Source organism: Lissotriton vulgaris, chromosome 3_1, assembly GCF_964263255.1.
Source record: "Lissotriton vulgaris chromosome 3_1, aLisVul1.2, whole genome shotgun sequence".
In the NCBI taxonomy this organism is placed as follows: domain Eukaryota; kingdom Metazoa; phylum Chordata; class Amphibia; order Caudata; family Salamandridae; genus Lissotriton; species Lissotriton vulgaris.
The window spans coordinates 1,778,736,644-1,778,754,290 of NC_141689.1; the positions used below are offsets into that span (position 1 = coordinate 1,778,736,644).

The 17,647-nt window shown below is 47.7% G+C and overlaps 1 protein-coding gene across 1 annotated transcript in view; it reads right to left on the bottom strand.

The window, feature by feature from the left end:
• Positions 1 to 17,647, bottom strand: part of EXOSC9 (exosome component 9) — a 372,997-nt gene that overhangs the window by 174,476 nt on the left and 180,874 nt on the right. The window contains exon 7 of the mRNA XM_086962216.1: positions 12,453 to 12,585. Coding sequence (XP_086818342.1) covers positions 12,453 to 12,585 — 133 coding nt within the window. The remainder of the gene's footprint in view (positions 1 to 12,452; positions 12,586 to 17,647) is intronic.

Sequence of the window (17,647 nt, forward strand, 5' to 3'; positions counted from 1 at the left end):
GGTCTCCGGTTGGTGGCTGCTGGCAAGCAGGCCACGAGGTTTTGGGACCAAAGCTCATAGGGTTTAGCTCAGGGCAAGTTGGGGACCAAAGTAGCACCATTGGTGCACCCTCAGCGGCACCAGGGCGACCGGGAGCAGGGTGCTGTTTTAAGGTCGGGTGCCCTGTTGTTTCAAAAGGAGAACCTCTGGGACAAAGAAACACTGCAGGCTTGGGGACGAGGATCTTCCAGGTGTGACCACCACTTCGAGGGGTAAGTTGGGATGTTGAGGGTTGGTTAGGCACCGCTGGTTTGGGCACACAAGGCCTTGGGGCGTCGGGTGCAGGCGTGTCTTGGGGTGTCAGATTTTCTTACTTGCTCTGGTAGCGGTAGGGGGGGTCCTCTGGATTGAGGCTGCAGGCGTGTCAGGAGGCTTGAGGCAGGTCAGGTGTTGCAGGATCTTGGGTCAGGAAAGCCGGGGGTGGGTGGGGGGTGTACACCTCCTCGTGGTGTTTTTCCACTCGGGCCGGGTTCGCGGGTGCAGAGTGGGCTGGATTCACGGTTTTTGGCTGGCACCAGAGGCTGCAATTTAAACCCGTCCGGTGGTCACAGGAGAAACAGTCTGGAAAGTGAAGGCAGGCAGGTCCTTCGGGGTTTGTGAGGTTGCTGGCTGCTGAACACGCCAGGGTTTACGCAGGGGCAGGTTCGAGGGGAATCAGGCCTGTAGGGCAGGGGCCAAGTCAGTGGGCGTCGTTCTCTACTTAGCTCTGCACAGCTTTTATTCCTTCTTATCTTCTTTTCTTGTTGTTGTTGGATCTGAGGAAGGAAGGTTTAGGGTGCTCCTAAATACTACATTTAGGGGTGTTACAGGTAGGTAAAGGGCAGGGGCCAATGGGTCCCTTCCCTGGGGTGGGTACACCCCCTATTCTACCACTCTCCAGTGGGAGGGGGGCAGGAGCCTGTCCCTGGTTGGCTGAGTCCCCCCATCCTCAAGATGGCGGGGACTTGAGGTTGTGCTTCACCTCGCCTCCCCCACCTTAAGGGAGGAGTTGGCAGAGGTGGGCACACCTCTCTTCCTCACTTGTTTTTCCTGCCGGTTCTCCCGCCCAAAGTGGGGTGTAGAACCAGTGGGGACCAGTTGCTGAAAGCAGCAAATGGTCTGGAGAGGCTCACAAAGGCGGCATGCCTTTGAAGCTTCTCCTTCGTGAACCCTGCACATCCTGGTGGAGGAGGATTGGCACCTCGTCCCAGGATGTGCATTGTTTCAGGCCACCAAGAGCATCAAGCTCTCGACCCAGGGGTCCAGAAACATGTCTGGTGGTGGCAGCCTAAGCAGCCACTCAGTCAGGTCACTAGGAGTTGGTCAGGTTTCAGGGGGCATCTCTAAGATGCCCTCTGTTGTGCATTTTACATTAAATCCCACACTGGCATCAGTGTGGGTTCAATGTGCTGAAAAGTTTGATACCAAACTTCCCAGTCTTCAGTAAAGTAACTAGCTTCTTTTCCAACATTGGAGCATTTATATATTCACATTCTTGAATCAAAATATCAAGCTGTACACATTATAAAGTACAATAAAGCTGGAAGCAGGCTCACCTCTAGTGAAACCTGTTTCTCAGAACTGCCTGCCCAAAGCTGCGTAAGGTTCTGACAGTAAATGCCTGAATCTCTCCCACTCTCCTAGCAGATGTCAGAGCCCGGAGTAGCAGTCTTCCATTAGACAAATTTCAAGTCTGCCCTATGTATTGGTTCGAAAGGAGTTCACATCAGCCAGCAGAGGACTGTATTAAGCTCCCATGGAATCTGAGTATGTCGAAGAGGTGGAAATTCTCTGAAGAGCCCTTCCATAAGTTGTTTAATGATCCTTTGGGACACTGATGTGTCAGTCCTTCTAAATCTCGTAATTGCAGCCAGATGGACCCTGACTGAAGAATATCTGAGACCACTCTTGGCCAAACGTAACAAATATGGAAGGATCCGTGAAAGGCTTTAATTGAAGTGGATGACGACCATTATTCCTGCACCAGATACAGAAACGCGTCTATTTAGCGTTGAAAGCCTGGTTAGTCACTGAAGCATGAGCCTGCACCAGAATCGGTTTACACTCCTCCGATCGATCCAAATGGCCAAATTCTAGGTGATCAGGTACCATACTGTTAAGTTCAGAGAATTGGGATCAAGGTGGGGGAATCTCACCATGATGTCTATACAATATCGTCAAAGGAATGGCTAGACTTGGTGCCAACTGCAGCCACTCGCTGTATCAGTACTGGAGAGGCCATGCCGGAGCAATGAGGATCAGAATGCAATGGACTAGCTTTGCCTTTGTCAACATCCTAGGGATCAGGGGGAAAAGGAGGAAAGGTGTAGGCAAATATCATGGACCAACTGATCGAAAGAGCATAGCCTATCATCCATGGATGCCAAAACATGCCTGCGATGCATGGGCATATCCTGTTGTTCAGATGGCAAACAAATAGATTGAGGGGTAACCCTACAGATTGAAAATGTAATCCACCTGTTTCTGTTTTAGTTCCCAATTATTACAATCCAACAATTGCCGGATGAGTGCATCCACCTAATCGTTCTGACAGCCTGGCAGACATTCCCCAGAAATGTCCATCCTTTGAGAAATGACCTAGTTCCATAGCAGCTGAGCTTCTTCAGAAAGGATCTTTGACATCGTTCCTCCTTGCTTGGCTATGTAGAACATGGATGTTGTGTTGTCTGTTCTGACTAGGACTGGTTGATCTGCCAATCTGGGGAGGAACACTTGACAACCTAGTCTTACAGCGCGGAGGTTTAACACCTTGATGAGGTGTCACGATTTGTTCCCTGCACTCTCATGCCCACTAACAAGGGGCTGCATAGTGACTTCCCAGTGTTCTAATAAGCTTCTAGACACTCCCCTGCATGCATATCCTGACTTCGATCCATTTGGACACTATTTGGGAATTGACATCCATTCCCAATCCATGTCGGGTTTTGTGGAAGCCACTCTGCTCATGAGTGAAACTCCATTAGTTATAATCCCCAGCTCACTGCTCCATCTCCACCCCTGCAGGCCAAGGATGAGTGTAGGAATTCAGCTCACCCGTTGCTGGCTGCTGCTAGTCTGCTCACACCTGATGCACATGATTGCTGTGAGCTCTTTTAAGCACCAGGTCCCTTCAGTCCAGCGTTGGTCATTGTAGCTGTGGGCCGGTGAGACCGACTTGTTTCTTGAGTGCTTGATTTCCTTGTTTCCAGAGTTTCTGATCTATAGTTATTCCTTGTTCCTGACCGTCCACTGGATGTGGGACCAGTGGCCCGAGTGGTTGAGAGACAGAAACTGACGGGGTCACTAACATAGAAGCATCTGCTTCTAGTTGCCGGTTGACAATTTTGAGCATTGGTAATCAATTCTGTATAGTAAACTGCCTGTGCAGACTTGAAAGAGGCATGATATTTTTTCAAGGCTGCTACATATTCAGCCTTGGCCTCAAGTGCATAATGCTTCCTCCAGACCCTTTCAAGGGATTTACAGGCCTATTTAGGTCTCGCATAGCGAACGCAGCATATGCGCTGCTTCGACTTGGCAAGACTCTCTTGTTGTCAGTTTTTGTAGCGAAGGGAGACTAAACATGTGCGCGCCCGGACAGCCGATGTGCACGCTCACGGCGTCTGCATCAGCTTGGGCTCGGACAGGACATGGGCATGGGCATGGGCACAGCATCTTTTTCAGCTTGTGTCTGGACAGCCAATGTGCACGCTCGCACGATCACAACGTCTCTTTCAGCTTGTTTCATCTTATAAGAAGCAACGCTTTTTCGCCAGCATCTTGCTGGTGTCGTATCGTGTTAGTATTGTGCCTTTTGCAGTCTTCCTTGGGGTTGTTTGTGTCCGATTGCATTCGAATGGCTCCGTTGTTCTTTTTCTTCAAGCTGCCCGTGTTTCTCTCCTCCATCCCCGTTCTTAGTTGCGGGAGGTGCAGTGGTCGGGTTGTGAGTCCACGTGAGTTGCGCTGCCCCCTCAGAGTGACGCAGGAGGTGTGCCCAAGACAGAGTGAAAAGGAAGCCAGCTGGCAGCGTGCGAAAGATGCCATCGTGCGACTGCAGTATCATTACTGCAAGGTCACTGGGAAAAGCCAGGGAGGGAGCAGTGAAACACAGAGGCGGGGGGCACTCGAGCCTCTTTGTTGGTGCCCAACGAGCATGACAGGGGGCAGCTGACAGCAGACGCAGGTGGACAGAGCCTGCCAGTAATTACAGGCGACAACAACTGCCACAAAACAAGCACTACCAAACTGCGAACACGCTGATTAGCATATTTCTGCTTTTAAGGCTCCTGTGATGTTGCCTCTGACGTGTGCTCGAATGCACATACACGTGTGAACCCACACATCTGCTGTGCGTCCGTCAGAAACCAGAAGGCCTAATTATTTGCATCTCGGCGCTAGTAACTTTAGTGGCACACAACAGGCGCGGTGCCGCTGTGTGCTCCTCGGAGGCTGTGTAGGCAACACAATAGAAATAGTGACATTGTTCTCAAGCTATGGAGCTCGTGCGAGCCCTTGCAGGCTGTAAATGTCATTGTCAGGGGACTGATACGTTCTTACGGGAAGTGACGTTAGGGCTGACGTAACATACTTTAGCTGAATGTTAGTTAGTGCGCGCCTCTGGTGTGTTTTTGGTTACCTGATCGGCATCAACAATCACCTGTAACATAAATCTTTTTGAAGGTTGTGTTTTAAAGCATATATGCAGAAGCACTGGGTGTAATAATTATTTCCTTTGGTGTGCAGCAAGGTCTTTCCTCTTGCACCCCCCTCCTCACATATTGTGCCCGGTCTTGAAATAGGCGGCCTTCCTGCACAGAATGTAAAACTAGAACTGTATGAGCCCTTTCCATTAGTTGCCGTCCTTCAACTGCACCTCAGAATTTTTTTTTACCTTGGCTTGATTAGCTGTCATTGATTTCTCTTCGGAAATGATTGGCATCTGGCGCTGATCCAATGAATAAATAGATGCACGTTCACGAGTCAAGCCCTCTGGAAAGGCTTCTCACCACGAAAAAAGCTGCACAGAGCCCACCAGGGCACAGGGTTAACCTGCTGCGAGTGGCCCACGCCATCAGGCTGATCATTACCTCTTTCAAATACTTAAAAACACTGATCTGACCTTAAACTTGCAGATACACAAGCAATATGGACCATAACCCCTTCTATTACAAATTAGTACTGTTAACATTTGTTTTTTCCGCAACCAGGTCCCCAAAGACGTTAATTTATTGCGTGTTTAAAAGAGTTGACGATCTTTGAACACTGGAGAAATGCTTGCACTGAAAATATGCTCCAAAAATGTGTGTTACTGTACATTTTTGGTGAGGTTTATTGGCACAAAATGGAGTTTATGACCACCTAGATATGCGGCGGTGTCATTTCACCCGAATCAAATGGGGGACCAGAGAAATGACACGAAACTCTGTTAAGACCTGGTCGACATCAATGGAACTGAACTTTGACCTTTCGAAAAGAGTTGTTCTATTGTTTGAGCCTTTTAACATCCCAGTAAGCGGGGGTCACAAAGTACTGGATAATTCTTCTGCTCCTTTGGGATCCCGTTATCATGACAGATGTTCAAAATATCAGTCCACCCAAATCAAGACACAAAATTAATCCATTAATCATACCTCACCAGAGCCATCCTAGAGAAGGAATATGCTACTTACCAGTTTGCATCTGTTCTTGGCATAGAGGGCTGCAGAGTGGTACATTATGAATAGATCGCCATCTGGTGTTGGGCTCGGATGATTGCACTTTGTTTTTCTCTTGGAGAAGTCTTTTGTCGTCACGAGACTGGTGACTCCTCCTTTGGGTGCTAGTGCGCATGGGCATCGGCTCCATCCTTAGATTGTTTTGCCATAGTAGGGTTAGATGGAGTAGTATGATAGAATACAGATAGAAATGCCCATGTAAGTGTATCTAAATAAGATAGTGTTGGAACAGACACAGGTTTCCTGGGAGGCCGGGAGGGCATGTACCACTCTGCAGCCCTCTATGCCAAGAACAGATGCATACTGTTAAGTAGCATATTCCGTTCGAGGCATATGGGCTGCAGATGGTACATTATGAATAGACTATACAGCAGTTATCTCCCTAGCGGTGGTCACCAGTGTCTGTTGCAACTGTCTGAAATAAAGTCTTTAATACAGCTTGTCCCACTCTAGCTTGTTGTGTTGCCTGCACATCTACACAGTAGTGTTTTGTGAAGGTATGCGGTGTAACCAAGGTAGCTGCTTTGCATATGTCATCTAGGGGAATGTTTCCTAAGAATGCCATAGATGCTCCTAGTTTACGTGTAGAGTGAGTTCTAGGAGGAACAGTTAATGTCCTTTTTGCTTTTAAGTAACATATTTGTATACATTTTACAATCCACCTGGCAATGCCTGCTTTAGAGATAGGATTGCCCTTATGTGTAGGAGAAAACGCTACAAATAGTTGTTTTGTCTTTCTGAAAGTTTGTGTTCTTTCTATGTAGTACAATATTGCCCTTCTGACATCTAATGTATGTAGGGCTCTTTCTGCTACCGTCTGTGGTTTTGGAAAAAAAGACTGGTAGTTCCACTGGCTGATTGATGTGGAATGCTGAAATTACTTTAGGCAAAAATGTCGGGTTTGTTCTGAGAACCACTTTATTTTGGTGTAGCTGCATAAATGGTTCTTGTATTGTAAATACTTGCAATTCACTTACTCTTCTGAGTGAAGTAATAGCTATAAGTAAGGCCACCTTCCATGTGAGGAATTGTATTTCACACCTATGCATAGGTTCGAAAGGTGGTCCCATTAGTCTGGTAAGTACTATGTTGAGATTCCAGACTGGGGCAGGTGGTAATATTGGTGGAATGACTCTTTTGAGGCCTTCCATGAAAGCTTGTATTGCTGGTACTTTAAACAGAGAAAGATGTTGTCTGTTTTGTAGGTATGCCGCTATAGCTGCAAGATGTACTCTAATAGAGGTGTAGGCAAGGTTACATTGCTGCAAATGTAGTAAATAGCAAATAATCTGTTTAGTTGATGCGTCCAGAGGGTTGATGTTGTTACTGTTACAGTATACAGCAAACCTTTTCCACTTTGCTGCATAGCATGCTCTGGTGGTAGGAAGTCTTGCTTGCTTAATGATTTCCATACAGTCTGGAGGTAAATCTAAGTATCCAAATTCTATGACCTAAGGAGCCAGATCTCTAGGTTCAGTTGTTTGGGATCTGGGTGCATTATTTCTCCATGGTTCTGTGTAAGGTGCATGGGTAATATTCTCAGTTTTTGATGTGGCACCTGTGAGAGTTGCAGTAGCGTGGTGAACCACGGCTGTCTTGCCCACGTGGGTGCTACTAGTATCATTGTCATTGAATGTTGTTGTAGCTTCCGAACCACTAATGGAATTAGCGGGAGAGGGGGAAAAGCGTAAGCAAATTTGTTGGACCAATTTATCCATAGCGCATTGCCTTGGGACAGGTGGTGTGGGTACCTGGATGCGAAGTTCTGGCATTTTGCGTTCTGATGAGTGGCAAAGAGATCTATCTCTGGTTGTCCCCATCTTTGGAAGAATGGCTGCAATATTTGGTTGTGCAGTTCTCATTCGTGTATTTGTTCTGACTCTCTGCTTAGGATGTCTGCTATCTGATTTTGAACTCCTGGTAGGTGTTCTGCTAACAGATAGATCTTCTGAGGAATGGCCCATCTCCAAATGTCCTGTGCTAGTCTGGATAGTTGGAGAGAGAGTGTCCCCCCTTGTTTTTGAATATAATACATTGCAGTTATGCTGTCTGTTCTGATCAGGACTGCTTTGTTTAGTATTTGCATTTGGAAAGCTTTTAATGCTAGACACACTGCTAGTAGTTCCAAACAATTGATGTGCAGTCTTTTTTGCTGTACACTCCATTTTCCCTGTACTGTATATTTCTCCATATGCGTTCCCCATCCGGTGAGCGATGCATCCGCTGTTAGTATTACTTGTGGAATCGGTTCTAGGAACGACCGTCCCTTGGAAATGTTTGTTGTGTTCCATCACTTCAGAGAGCGATGTGTACGGTCGTCTACCAACACCAGATCTGTAATCTGACCTTGAGCCTGATTCCACTGTGTCGCTAGACACTCCTGCAGTGGACGCATTTGTAATCTGGCATATGGTATAAGCAGTATGCAGGAGGACATCATCCCTAACAGCTGCATGAACACTCGAGCTGTTAGTGAATGTTGTGGTTGAAATTTTTTTATCAACGTGGTCATTGTTTGGATCCTGATTGGGGTATACTTTGGCTTTTTCTGTGTCTATAGTAGCCCCTAGGTATTGTTGAATCTTGTTCGGTTGTAGGTGGGATTTTGTGTAGTTCACCGTAAACCCTAGCTGGTGCAGCAATTGAATGGTCTTTTGTGTGTTTTGAAGACATTCTTCTTGTGACTTGGCTTTTATTAGCCAATCGTCCAAGTAAGGGAAGACATGTATCTCTTGTCTTCTTAGGTGTGCTGCAACTACTGCTAGGCATTTTGTGAACACCCTTGGTGCTGTTGTGAACCCAAATGGAAGGACTTTGAACTGATAATGTTGTCCTTCTACTACAAACCTTAGGTATTTTCTGTGGGCTTTGTGAATTGGGATGTGAAAGTAAGCGTCTTTTAGATCCAGTGTAGAAAGAAAGTCCCCTTTCTTCAGTAAAGGAAGTACTTGTTGGAGCGTGACCATGTGGAAATGTTCCGAGTTTATATATGCATTGAGGGGTCTGAGGTCTAAGATTGGTCTTAGAGACCTGTCTTTTTTGGGGATTAGGAAGTATAGAGAGTATACTCCTGTCCCTTGCTGATGTTTTGGAACCTTCTCTATGGCATGCTTTTGTAGCAGTGATAGTACTTCTTCTTTTAACAATGTCAGATGGTCTTGACTCATTGGACGCTGTTTGGGGGGGATGTTTGGTGGGGTAGCTGTAAGTTCTAGGCAATAACCACGTTGGATAATCTGTCTCACCCTTCTGTCTGATGTGATGTTTTCCCAGACAGGTAGGAACTGTGATAAACGTCCCCCGACCGGTGTTATATGGTCTGGGGGGAGTTGTATTAAGTCACTGTTTTGGGGTTGGGGAGTTGCGGTTGTTATTGTTTCCGCGACCTCTACCCTTGTTGTGGTTACCTCTGTAACTACCTCTTGAATTACCTCTTGGTGATGTTGGTGTATAAGAGGTAGATTGTTGGCTTGTGCCTGTATTTTTTGACCCCCCTCTATAGGTGACCTACGAAAGGAACCCCTTTGAGTTGGTTGTTGTAATGCTCCCATTGATTTAGCCGTTTGTGTCTTTTTTCAACTTTTCTAAAGTCTCATCTGTTCCTGAGCCAAAAAGTGTCTTTTGGTCAAAAGGTTGGTTCAAAAAAGATGTTTGTACTTCTTGTTTGAACCCTGAGACCCTAAGCCATGCATGTCTTCTTAACATGACACTGGTGTTGATGGATCTTGCTGCAGTGTCTGCTACGTCTAATGCGCACTTAATGGAAGTGTTAGTTATTATCTTCCCTTCCTGTATGAGCTGGTCTGCTATTTTTTGATGTTCCTTAGGGAGATGTGTGATGAGTTTTTCTAACTCATCATAATGCGCTCTATCATAACGTGCCAGTAGCGCTTGTGTATTAGCTATGCGCCAGCTGTTTGCTGCTTGGGATGCTACCCTTTTGCCTGATGCATCTATTAGCTTGGACTCCTTATCAGGAGGAGGAGCTTCTCCTGTAGATAATGAATTTGCTCTTTTACGAGTGTTCGTAACTACAAGCGAGTCCAGAGGTACTTGTCCTTTGATAAATATTGGGTCCTTTGGGGCTGCCTTATATTTTTTATCAATTCTTGGGTTTAATACCCGAGCCCTCACAGGGTCTTTGAATATGTCTGTTGTGTGATTGAGAAGACCCTTTAGCATAGGTAGTGTGCCTGATGTTCTTTGTGCAGCAGGTAGCGTTTCTAAAAGGAAATCCTCTATTTGAGGTTCTGTATGTAAATCTACCTTATGGTATTTAGCTTCCCTATTAATCAACTGCACAAAACCTGTATTATCATCAGGTGGTGAAAGTTTTGAGGGATATAATTGTGGGTCGTTATCATCGTCTGACCCTGCATCATAATTTTCCCATGGGTCTTCCTCATCTGGGATAGTGTCCTCATCTCCATGAGGTTCTCCCTCCCCTGCATCACTGTCTACATTTGATTGAGGTGTAGATGGTCTTGGTGTAAAAGGTGGAGGAATAGTTGGCCTAGTGATAGGAGAAGAGGGTGTGTCTCTAGGCTGAGGAGAAAGGGGAGGAGTTGTATTTGTCCCCATTGTTCTCTTTTTAGGAGGAAGAGCTTTGTCATCTAGTTCATTCTTCCTCTTTTTCGGTGATTTTGTCACCACTTTGCCAGTTTGCGGATCGATAAACAAAATCTTTTGTTTCGGATCTGTTTGGTGCTCCTGTGTCGGTACCGAAGTTTTTTGTTCCGAAAGGTGCCTTTGCTTCTGACCGTCAATGTTCTATGTTTTTGGCACGGAGAATTTGCTCGATTCCGATTTTTTCGGTGTCGAGTAGGTCTTAGACGTCGAAGCATGTTTCGGTTTCGACATGGAATGTTTCGATGCCGAGATTTCCTTTGTATGGAGCTTCGGTGTTGATGTCGACCGTTTTTCGGATCCGACATTGTGGGATGCCGATGGTTTCGGTTTCGTTGCCGGGCCCGAAGGCGGGGCGTCGGAAACTTTCTTCGGTGGTCTGACCGGGCTCGAAGGCGGGGTCGATGCCACACGGGGTCGTTTTTTTGGTAAGGGGACGTCGTCACTCACGGTTTGTTGAACGTCGATTTCCTCGACATCAGACTCGTCCCCTTCCGACCCCGACTCGTTGTCTTCTTCGATGTGCTGGTCTTCGAACAGCTCCGGGATTGCGTCCGACTGCATTCTTGAAACCTCGTGTCTTCTGGCTCGACGGTTTCTAATCAGCGACTTGGAGGAGAACGCTGCACAGGCTTCGCAGTCTCTGGATTCGTGTTCAGGTGATAGGCAGAGATTGCACACCTCGTGTAGGTCCTTGTGTGGGAACTTAGCACCACACGTTGGACATCTCTTAAATGGAGTCCTTTCCTTGGACTCCGGGCTGGACTACGTCGAGAAAGGCCTCCAGGTCTCGTCGACGTAGAAGAAAATTTCTTATTGTTGGAGTCGAAACGCGTCAGAATGGAAATGAAATCTCATTCGATAACAATACCGTCGAATTGGAAAGGGAATGCGCGCCGAAATATCACTTTTTCTCGAAGTCGATCTGGAGCGCTTCGATCTTCATCCAAACCCGATGGCGGAAAAAAACAATCTAAGGATGGAGCCGATGCCCATGCGCACTAGCACCCAAAGGAGGAGTCACCATTCTCGTGACGACAAAAGACTTCTCCAAGAGAAAAACAAAGTGCAATCATCCGAGCCCAACACCAGATGTCGATCTATTCATAATGTACCATCTGCAGCCCTCTATGCCGAGAACAGATGCATACTGGTAAGTAGCATATTCCTTCTCTAGGATGGCTCTGGTGAGGTATGAATGTTTCTATGCGGCAAATGTAACAAGCATTTGCAATGCAATAGGTCTCGCATTTATGCGAGTTTAAGCTATTGGCATTGTAAATAACAATACGTTTTATTTAGGTTTCAAATCCAAAAATACATAAAAGGCATTGTCATTTATAATGCCAATAGCTCAAACTCGCGTAAATGCGAGACCTGTTGCATTGCAAATGCTTGTTTTCTGAGCGGAGGCTATCATTAAACCCGGGTGCCGGAGGACGCATTCTGCCCTGTGGTTTAAATGTTCGAGGCAGAATCGAATCCGTGCCCCTTTCAAGCCTGTGGTGTAATATCCGGTGTAGAAACCATAGCAGGGATGGTATGTAATAGTAGTTTGTTTAATTCCATCATGTCCAGTTTAGCTCAATGCCTGTGTCGTGTCAACCAAGGAAGAAAAAGGTACTGCGTATTGGTCAGTTCAACTGTGTACCATTAAATCATGTCAACGATTTAAGACATTACCAAGTGTAAGACAAATAATAAAATTACTTAAAAACATTACAAATAAATGGGGCTTACTTGCAACTTGGTCTACTTTCGGAGCACAGATCCAAACAACACTGGATCCTAAGCTCACAGAGGAGTGCTAGGCCCCCAAAGTGATCATTTGCTGCTCAGTGCAGAGAAGTTTCTTCTAGGAGGGGTGGGTAATCTTTGCATAGAGCTAGCAGGTCCCATAACCAACCCCAACCAGAATGCCAAAGCTTAGACCAGGACAGCCAGGAATAACCAGAGCACACCTTCCAAACTTACCAAGGCAAATTAGAAATGGCACAAAGGGGCATGCTTCAGGGGACTTAAGGGCAGAGTCAGAGAACTTGCCACAGTGCACTGAACTTAAAAGGTTTTCAGAAATCCACACATTTTCTTTACCTGATCTTTTAGCAGCATAATCCCTCCACTGGACTGGACAGTACAGATTTCACGGTGTTTATTCATCGCAATTACCAACAATCCATCCATGACTCGCTCCTCACGCTCACTGGGATCTACTAAGAGATAGGTGCTGGAAAAAAAAGACAGTTGGGCATGGTCAGACTCTAAACGGTTGGAAAGCATGGAACAAAGCATATACTGCTATTACATTCATAAATAAAATGAATAACATCCTACTGAGCTTTCTGTGCCACTGGAAACAAGCTGCACCCAACTGACGAGCCTCAAACAGGGTGAAACCGGTCTTGGGTTGCCTGAGTTCAGGTTCAGAAGGACCTGCCCTAGCAGTTCCGGCTGCACTGTTCCTAATGGATCAGTGCAAAGGCTGATTTGCATATGGCTGAGTCCAAACTGAAGCAGTATGGTGTGCAAAATAACAATGGACTACGACCAAATGCAATTAAGGGCGGATATTCATGCAGGCATTCCATCCACCATTTGTTTGTATAACTTAATGATAGTCAATGGTCATGGTAGAAATGGAACTAGGTGCAATTTGAGGCAGGCTGTGATGGTGCCCAGGTCAGATACCCACGCCAGGTTTGCCTGGGCAAGGAGTTTGACTTTAGTCGTTTAAGTCCTAATCCCACACTGTCTTCTATAGCCCCCCATGATCTCAGGGGAAGCACTTATGGAGTCAGAGGGTGTCAGGTAGAGGACAATAGCAGCGTCCCGTGCAGTCCAGTTGCCACTTGTCAGCTGGGTACTTACAGGAAAAGGCGTCTTCTAGCTTGTTGTATGCATGTGGCTTGAAAAGGTGGTTTGCCAACTGATCATTGGAGTTCACTTCTTAGTTCTAAGTGTAGGAAGCTGGCTCTTAATGCAAATGCTACTTACCAGTATGCATCTGTTCTTGGCATGTAGGGCTGCTGACATTCATATCTGTGCATAGTCCGCCACCTAGTGTTGGGTCCGGATGATTGCACATTGTTGTCCTGGAAGAGTCTTCGAAGTATCACGAGATAGGTGGCTCCTCCCCTGGACTACAGTGCGCATGGGCATCGCCTCCATCCCCAGATTGTTTTTAGCCATTGGCAGAGATGGAGTGAAGAATGTGAGTGATGACCATGCTATGAGCATATGTGTATATAGGAATAAATACTGCAGCTGCTACAGGCACCGGGGAGGAGGGTGGGCGATATGAATGTCAGCAGCCCTACATGCCAAGAACAGATGCATACTGGTAAGTAGCATTTGCAGTTCGAGGCATGTGGGCTGCTGAATTCATATCTGTGCATAGAATACATAGCAGTCCCTCCATTATCGGCGGCCGCCCGTGCCAGCTGCAGCAGTCTGAAAAAGCGTTTTTAGAACAGCCTGACCAACAGCTGCCTGCTGTTTGGAATGCACGTCTACACAGTAGTGCTTAGTGAAAGTATGTGTGGTAGACCATGTGGCTGCTCTACAGATATCTTCTAAGGGAATGTTACCTAGGAAAGCCATAGAGGCCCCCAACTTCCAAGTGGAGTGGGCCCTTGGTGGGATAGTGAGAGTGCGCTTAGCTTTAGCGTAACAGATCTGAATGCACTTTACTATCCATCTAGCAATCCCCGCCTTGGAGATAGCGTTCCCCTTGTGTTGTGTGGCAAAAGCAACAAAAAGTTGTTTGGTTTTGCGGAAATCTTTCGTCCTGTCAACATAGTACATCAAGGCCCTTTTCACATCAAGGGTGTGGAGCATGCGCTCCGCCAGCGTCTCTGGGTTTTGGAAAAACACCGGCAATTCAATTGTCTGGTTTATGTGGAATTGTGAGACCACTTTGGGTAAGAATTTAGGGTTAGTGCGGAGCACCACCCTGTTAGCATGTACTTGGAAGAAAGGTTCTTGGATGGTGAGCGCCTGCAGTTCGCTAACCCTCCGTAGCGATGTAATTGCTACTAAGAACGCAACCTTCCAAGTTAAAAATTGGAGCTCACAAGAGTGCAGTGGCTCAAAGGGAGGACCCATCAGCCTGGTTAGAACCACATTGAGGTTCCATTCTGGAGCTGGTGGGGTCCTTGGTGGAATGACCCTCCTGAGTCCTTCCAGAAAGGCTTTGATAGCAGGGACCTTAAAGAGTGACAGGTGCTGCCTATTCTGGAGGTATGCTGCCATAGCAGACAGGTAAATGCGGATGGAAGAGTACGCTAGATTACATCGATACAGGTGAAAAAGGTAACAGATGATGTTTTGAATGGAAGCATCTAGCGGGTCAATGTTGTGGTTAGCACAATAGATGACAAACCTCTTCCATTTAGCCGCATAACAAGCTCTAGTAGTGGGCTTCCTTGCCTCCCGAATGATGTCCATGCAATCGGGAGGAAGATTGAGGTAGCCAAACTCTAGGACTTAAGGAGCCAGATCGCCAGGTTGAGCTGTTGCGGATCTGGGTGCTGAATGTCGCCATGGCTCTGCGCCAGAAGGCTGGGAGTGAGATGAAGCCTTCGATGCGGTACCACGGAGAGTTCCAGAAACGTGGTGTACCATGGTTGGCGAGCCCACGTTGGAGCAACCAGGATGAGCGTCATCGAGTGCTGCCTGAGCTTGCGTGCCACCAGCGGTATCAGAGGTGCTGGGGGAAAAGCGTACGCAAATCTGCCTGACCAGTTCATCCACATCGCATTGCCCTGTGATTGGGGGTGTGGGAACCTGGCGGCGAAGCTTTGGCATTTTGCGTTCTCCTTTGTGGCGAACAGGTCTATCTCTGGATGACCCCACATTTGGAAGTACGGTTGGAGTACTGATGGATGTATCTCCCACTCGTGCATCTGATGGCTGTGCCTGCTGAGCAGATCTGCCATTTGATTGTCCTTGCCCGGGAGATGCTCTGCCATGAGGAAGATGTTCCTCTGAATGGCCCACTTCCACATGCTCTGAGCCAGATGAGACAGCTGCGGAGAGTGTGTGCCTCCCTGCTTCTGAATGTAGTACATGGCCGTCATGTTGTCCGTCCGGATCAACACAACCTTGTTGCACAGATGTACTTTGAACGCCTTTAAGGCCATGAAGATTGCCATCAGTTCCAACACATTGATGTGCATCTTCCTTTGCTGTAGTGTCCATAGTCCCTGCACAGTGTAATGGAGTACATGCGCTCCCCATCCCTGGAGAGAGGCGTCCGTCGTCAGGATAATCTGTGGGACAGGCTCTTGGAAAGGTCGGCCCTTGCAAAGGTTTTGTGGATTCCACCAATGCAGAGAGTTGTATGCCCGACCGCTCACCAACACTAGGTCTGTCAGTTGCCCATGAGCCTGAGTCCACTGACGTGCTAGGCACTCCTGAAGCGGACGCATATGTAGTCTCGCGTGCGGGACAATGGAGATGCAGGAGGCCATCATGCCTATCAACTGCATGAACACCTTCGCGGGAAGCGAGTGCTGGGGTCTGAATCGTTGGATCAGCGCCTGGATACTGGCGATTCTCACTGAATTCGGCTGCGCAGTGGCTGCCAGAGTGTCGATTGTCGCGCCCAGATACTGTCGCACGTGGGCGGGCTGGAGATGGGACTTTGGGTAGTTCAGAGAGAATCCCAGATCGTGCAGGAGACGAATGGTGCGTGACACGTGGTCTACGCACTGCTGTACTGTTTTGGCTTGAATGAGCCAGTCGTCCAGGTATGGAAAGACGTGGACGTGCTGGCGACGGAGATGCGCCGCCACAGTCGCCAGGCATTTTGTAAATACCCTTGGTGCCGTGGTGACCCCGAACGGCAGAACTCTGAACTGGTAATGCTGGTCTAAGATCGTGAATCTGAGATACTTCCTGTGGGAAGGATGCAGGGGGATATGAAAATAGGCATCCTTCAGATCCAACGTAGCCAGAAAGTCCCCCTGTTGAAGCAGGGGAAGCACCTGCTGCAACGTGAGCATATGGAAGTGCTCCGAGAGGATGTACCAGTTCAGGGGCCTGAGGTCCAGGATCGGTCTGAGGGATCCGTCCTTTTTGGGGATCAAAAAATACAGGGAGTAAACTCCTGTTCCCCGCTCTTGCAATGGAACGAGCTCTAACGCCCCTTTTTGCAGCATGACTAGAACTTCTTGCTGCAACAAGGTCAAGTGCTCGCCGGACATAGGACGGCTTCTTGGCGGTATGTCCGGTGGAATGGACGTAAGCTCTAGACAGTACCCGTACTGGATAAGAGACCTCACCCACCTGTCCGTGGTGATGGACCTCCACGCCGGCAGGAACTGCTGGAGTCTCCCCCCGACCGGTGTTGTGTGATCGGGGGGCAGTGACAAGACGTCACTGCTTGTTGGTGGTGGTGGACCTGGAGCCATTGTTTCCACGTCCCCTGCCCTTGATATTATTGCCTCTGTAACCACCTCTACCCTTGTTGTTATACGAGGGCTGGGTGTTACCCTTGTAATATTGTGTAGACTGGGATGCCTGTCCCCGTGATGTGCCTTTTGAATTTGAGCGGCGAAAGGAACCACCCCGAAACTGCTGACTTTGTAAAGCCCCCATTGACTTGGCAGTTTCAGTATCCTTTTTCATCTTTTCCAGGGAGGCATCCACCTCAGGGCCAAACAGATGGTCAGGGTTCACTGTTTGACTCAATATCGTGGTTTGGATGTCGGGTTTGAACCCCGAAATTCTAAGCCAGGCATGGCGTCTAAGTAACACACTTGTATTGATAGCTCTGGAGGCTGTGTCTGCCACATCTAGGGCACATTTGATGGATGCATTTGTAATGAGTTTACCCTCCTGAATGAGCATCTCTCCTGCCTCCTTGTATTGGTCAGGCAAGTGTTGCAGAATGGCCTCTAATGTGTCATAATGGGCCCTATCATAACGTGCAAGCAGGGCTTGGGTGTTAGATATTCTCCAGATGTTAGCTGCCTGTGCAGCAATGCGTTTGCCTGAGGCCTCAAAGATCTTGGACTCTTTGTCTGGGGGAGGAGCGTCACCAGTAGTCTGCGAATTCGCCCTCTTCCGAGCGTTGGAAACAACCAAGGAGTCCAATGGCAAGTGTCCCTTGATATAAGTGGGATCCGTGGGCGCTGCCTTATATTTCCTGTCGATGCGAGGGTTGACCACACGCGCTCGGGTGGGCTCTTTGAAAACCTCCGGTGCATGTTTAAGCACCCCCTTAAGCATCGGTAGCGTTTTGACTTGCTTTTCGGCTACCGAGAAGGTGTCGAATAAGAAGTCCG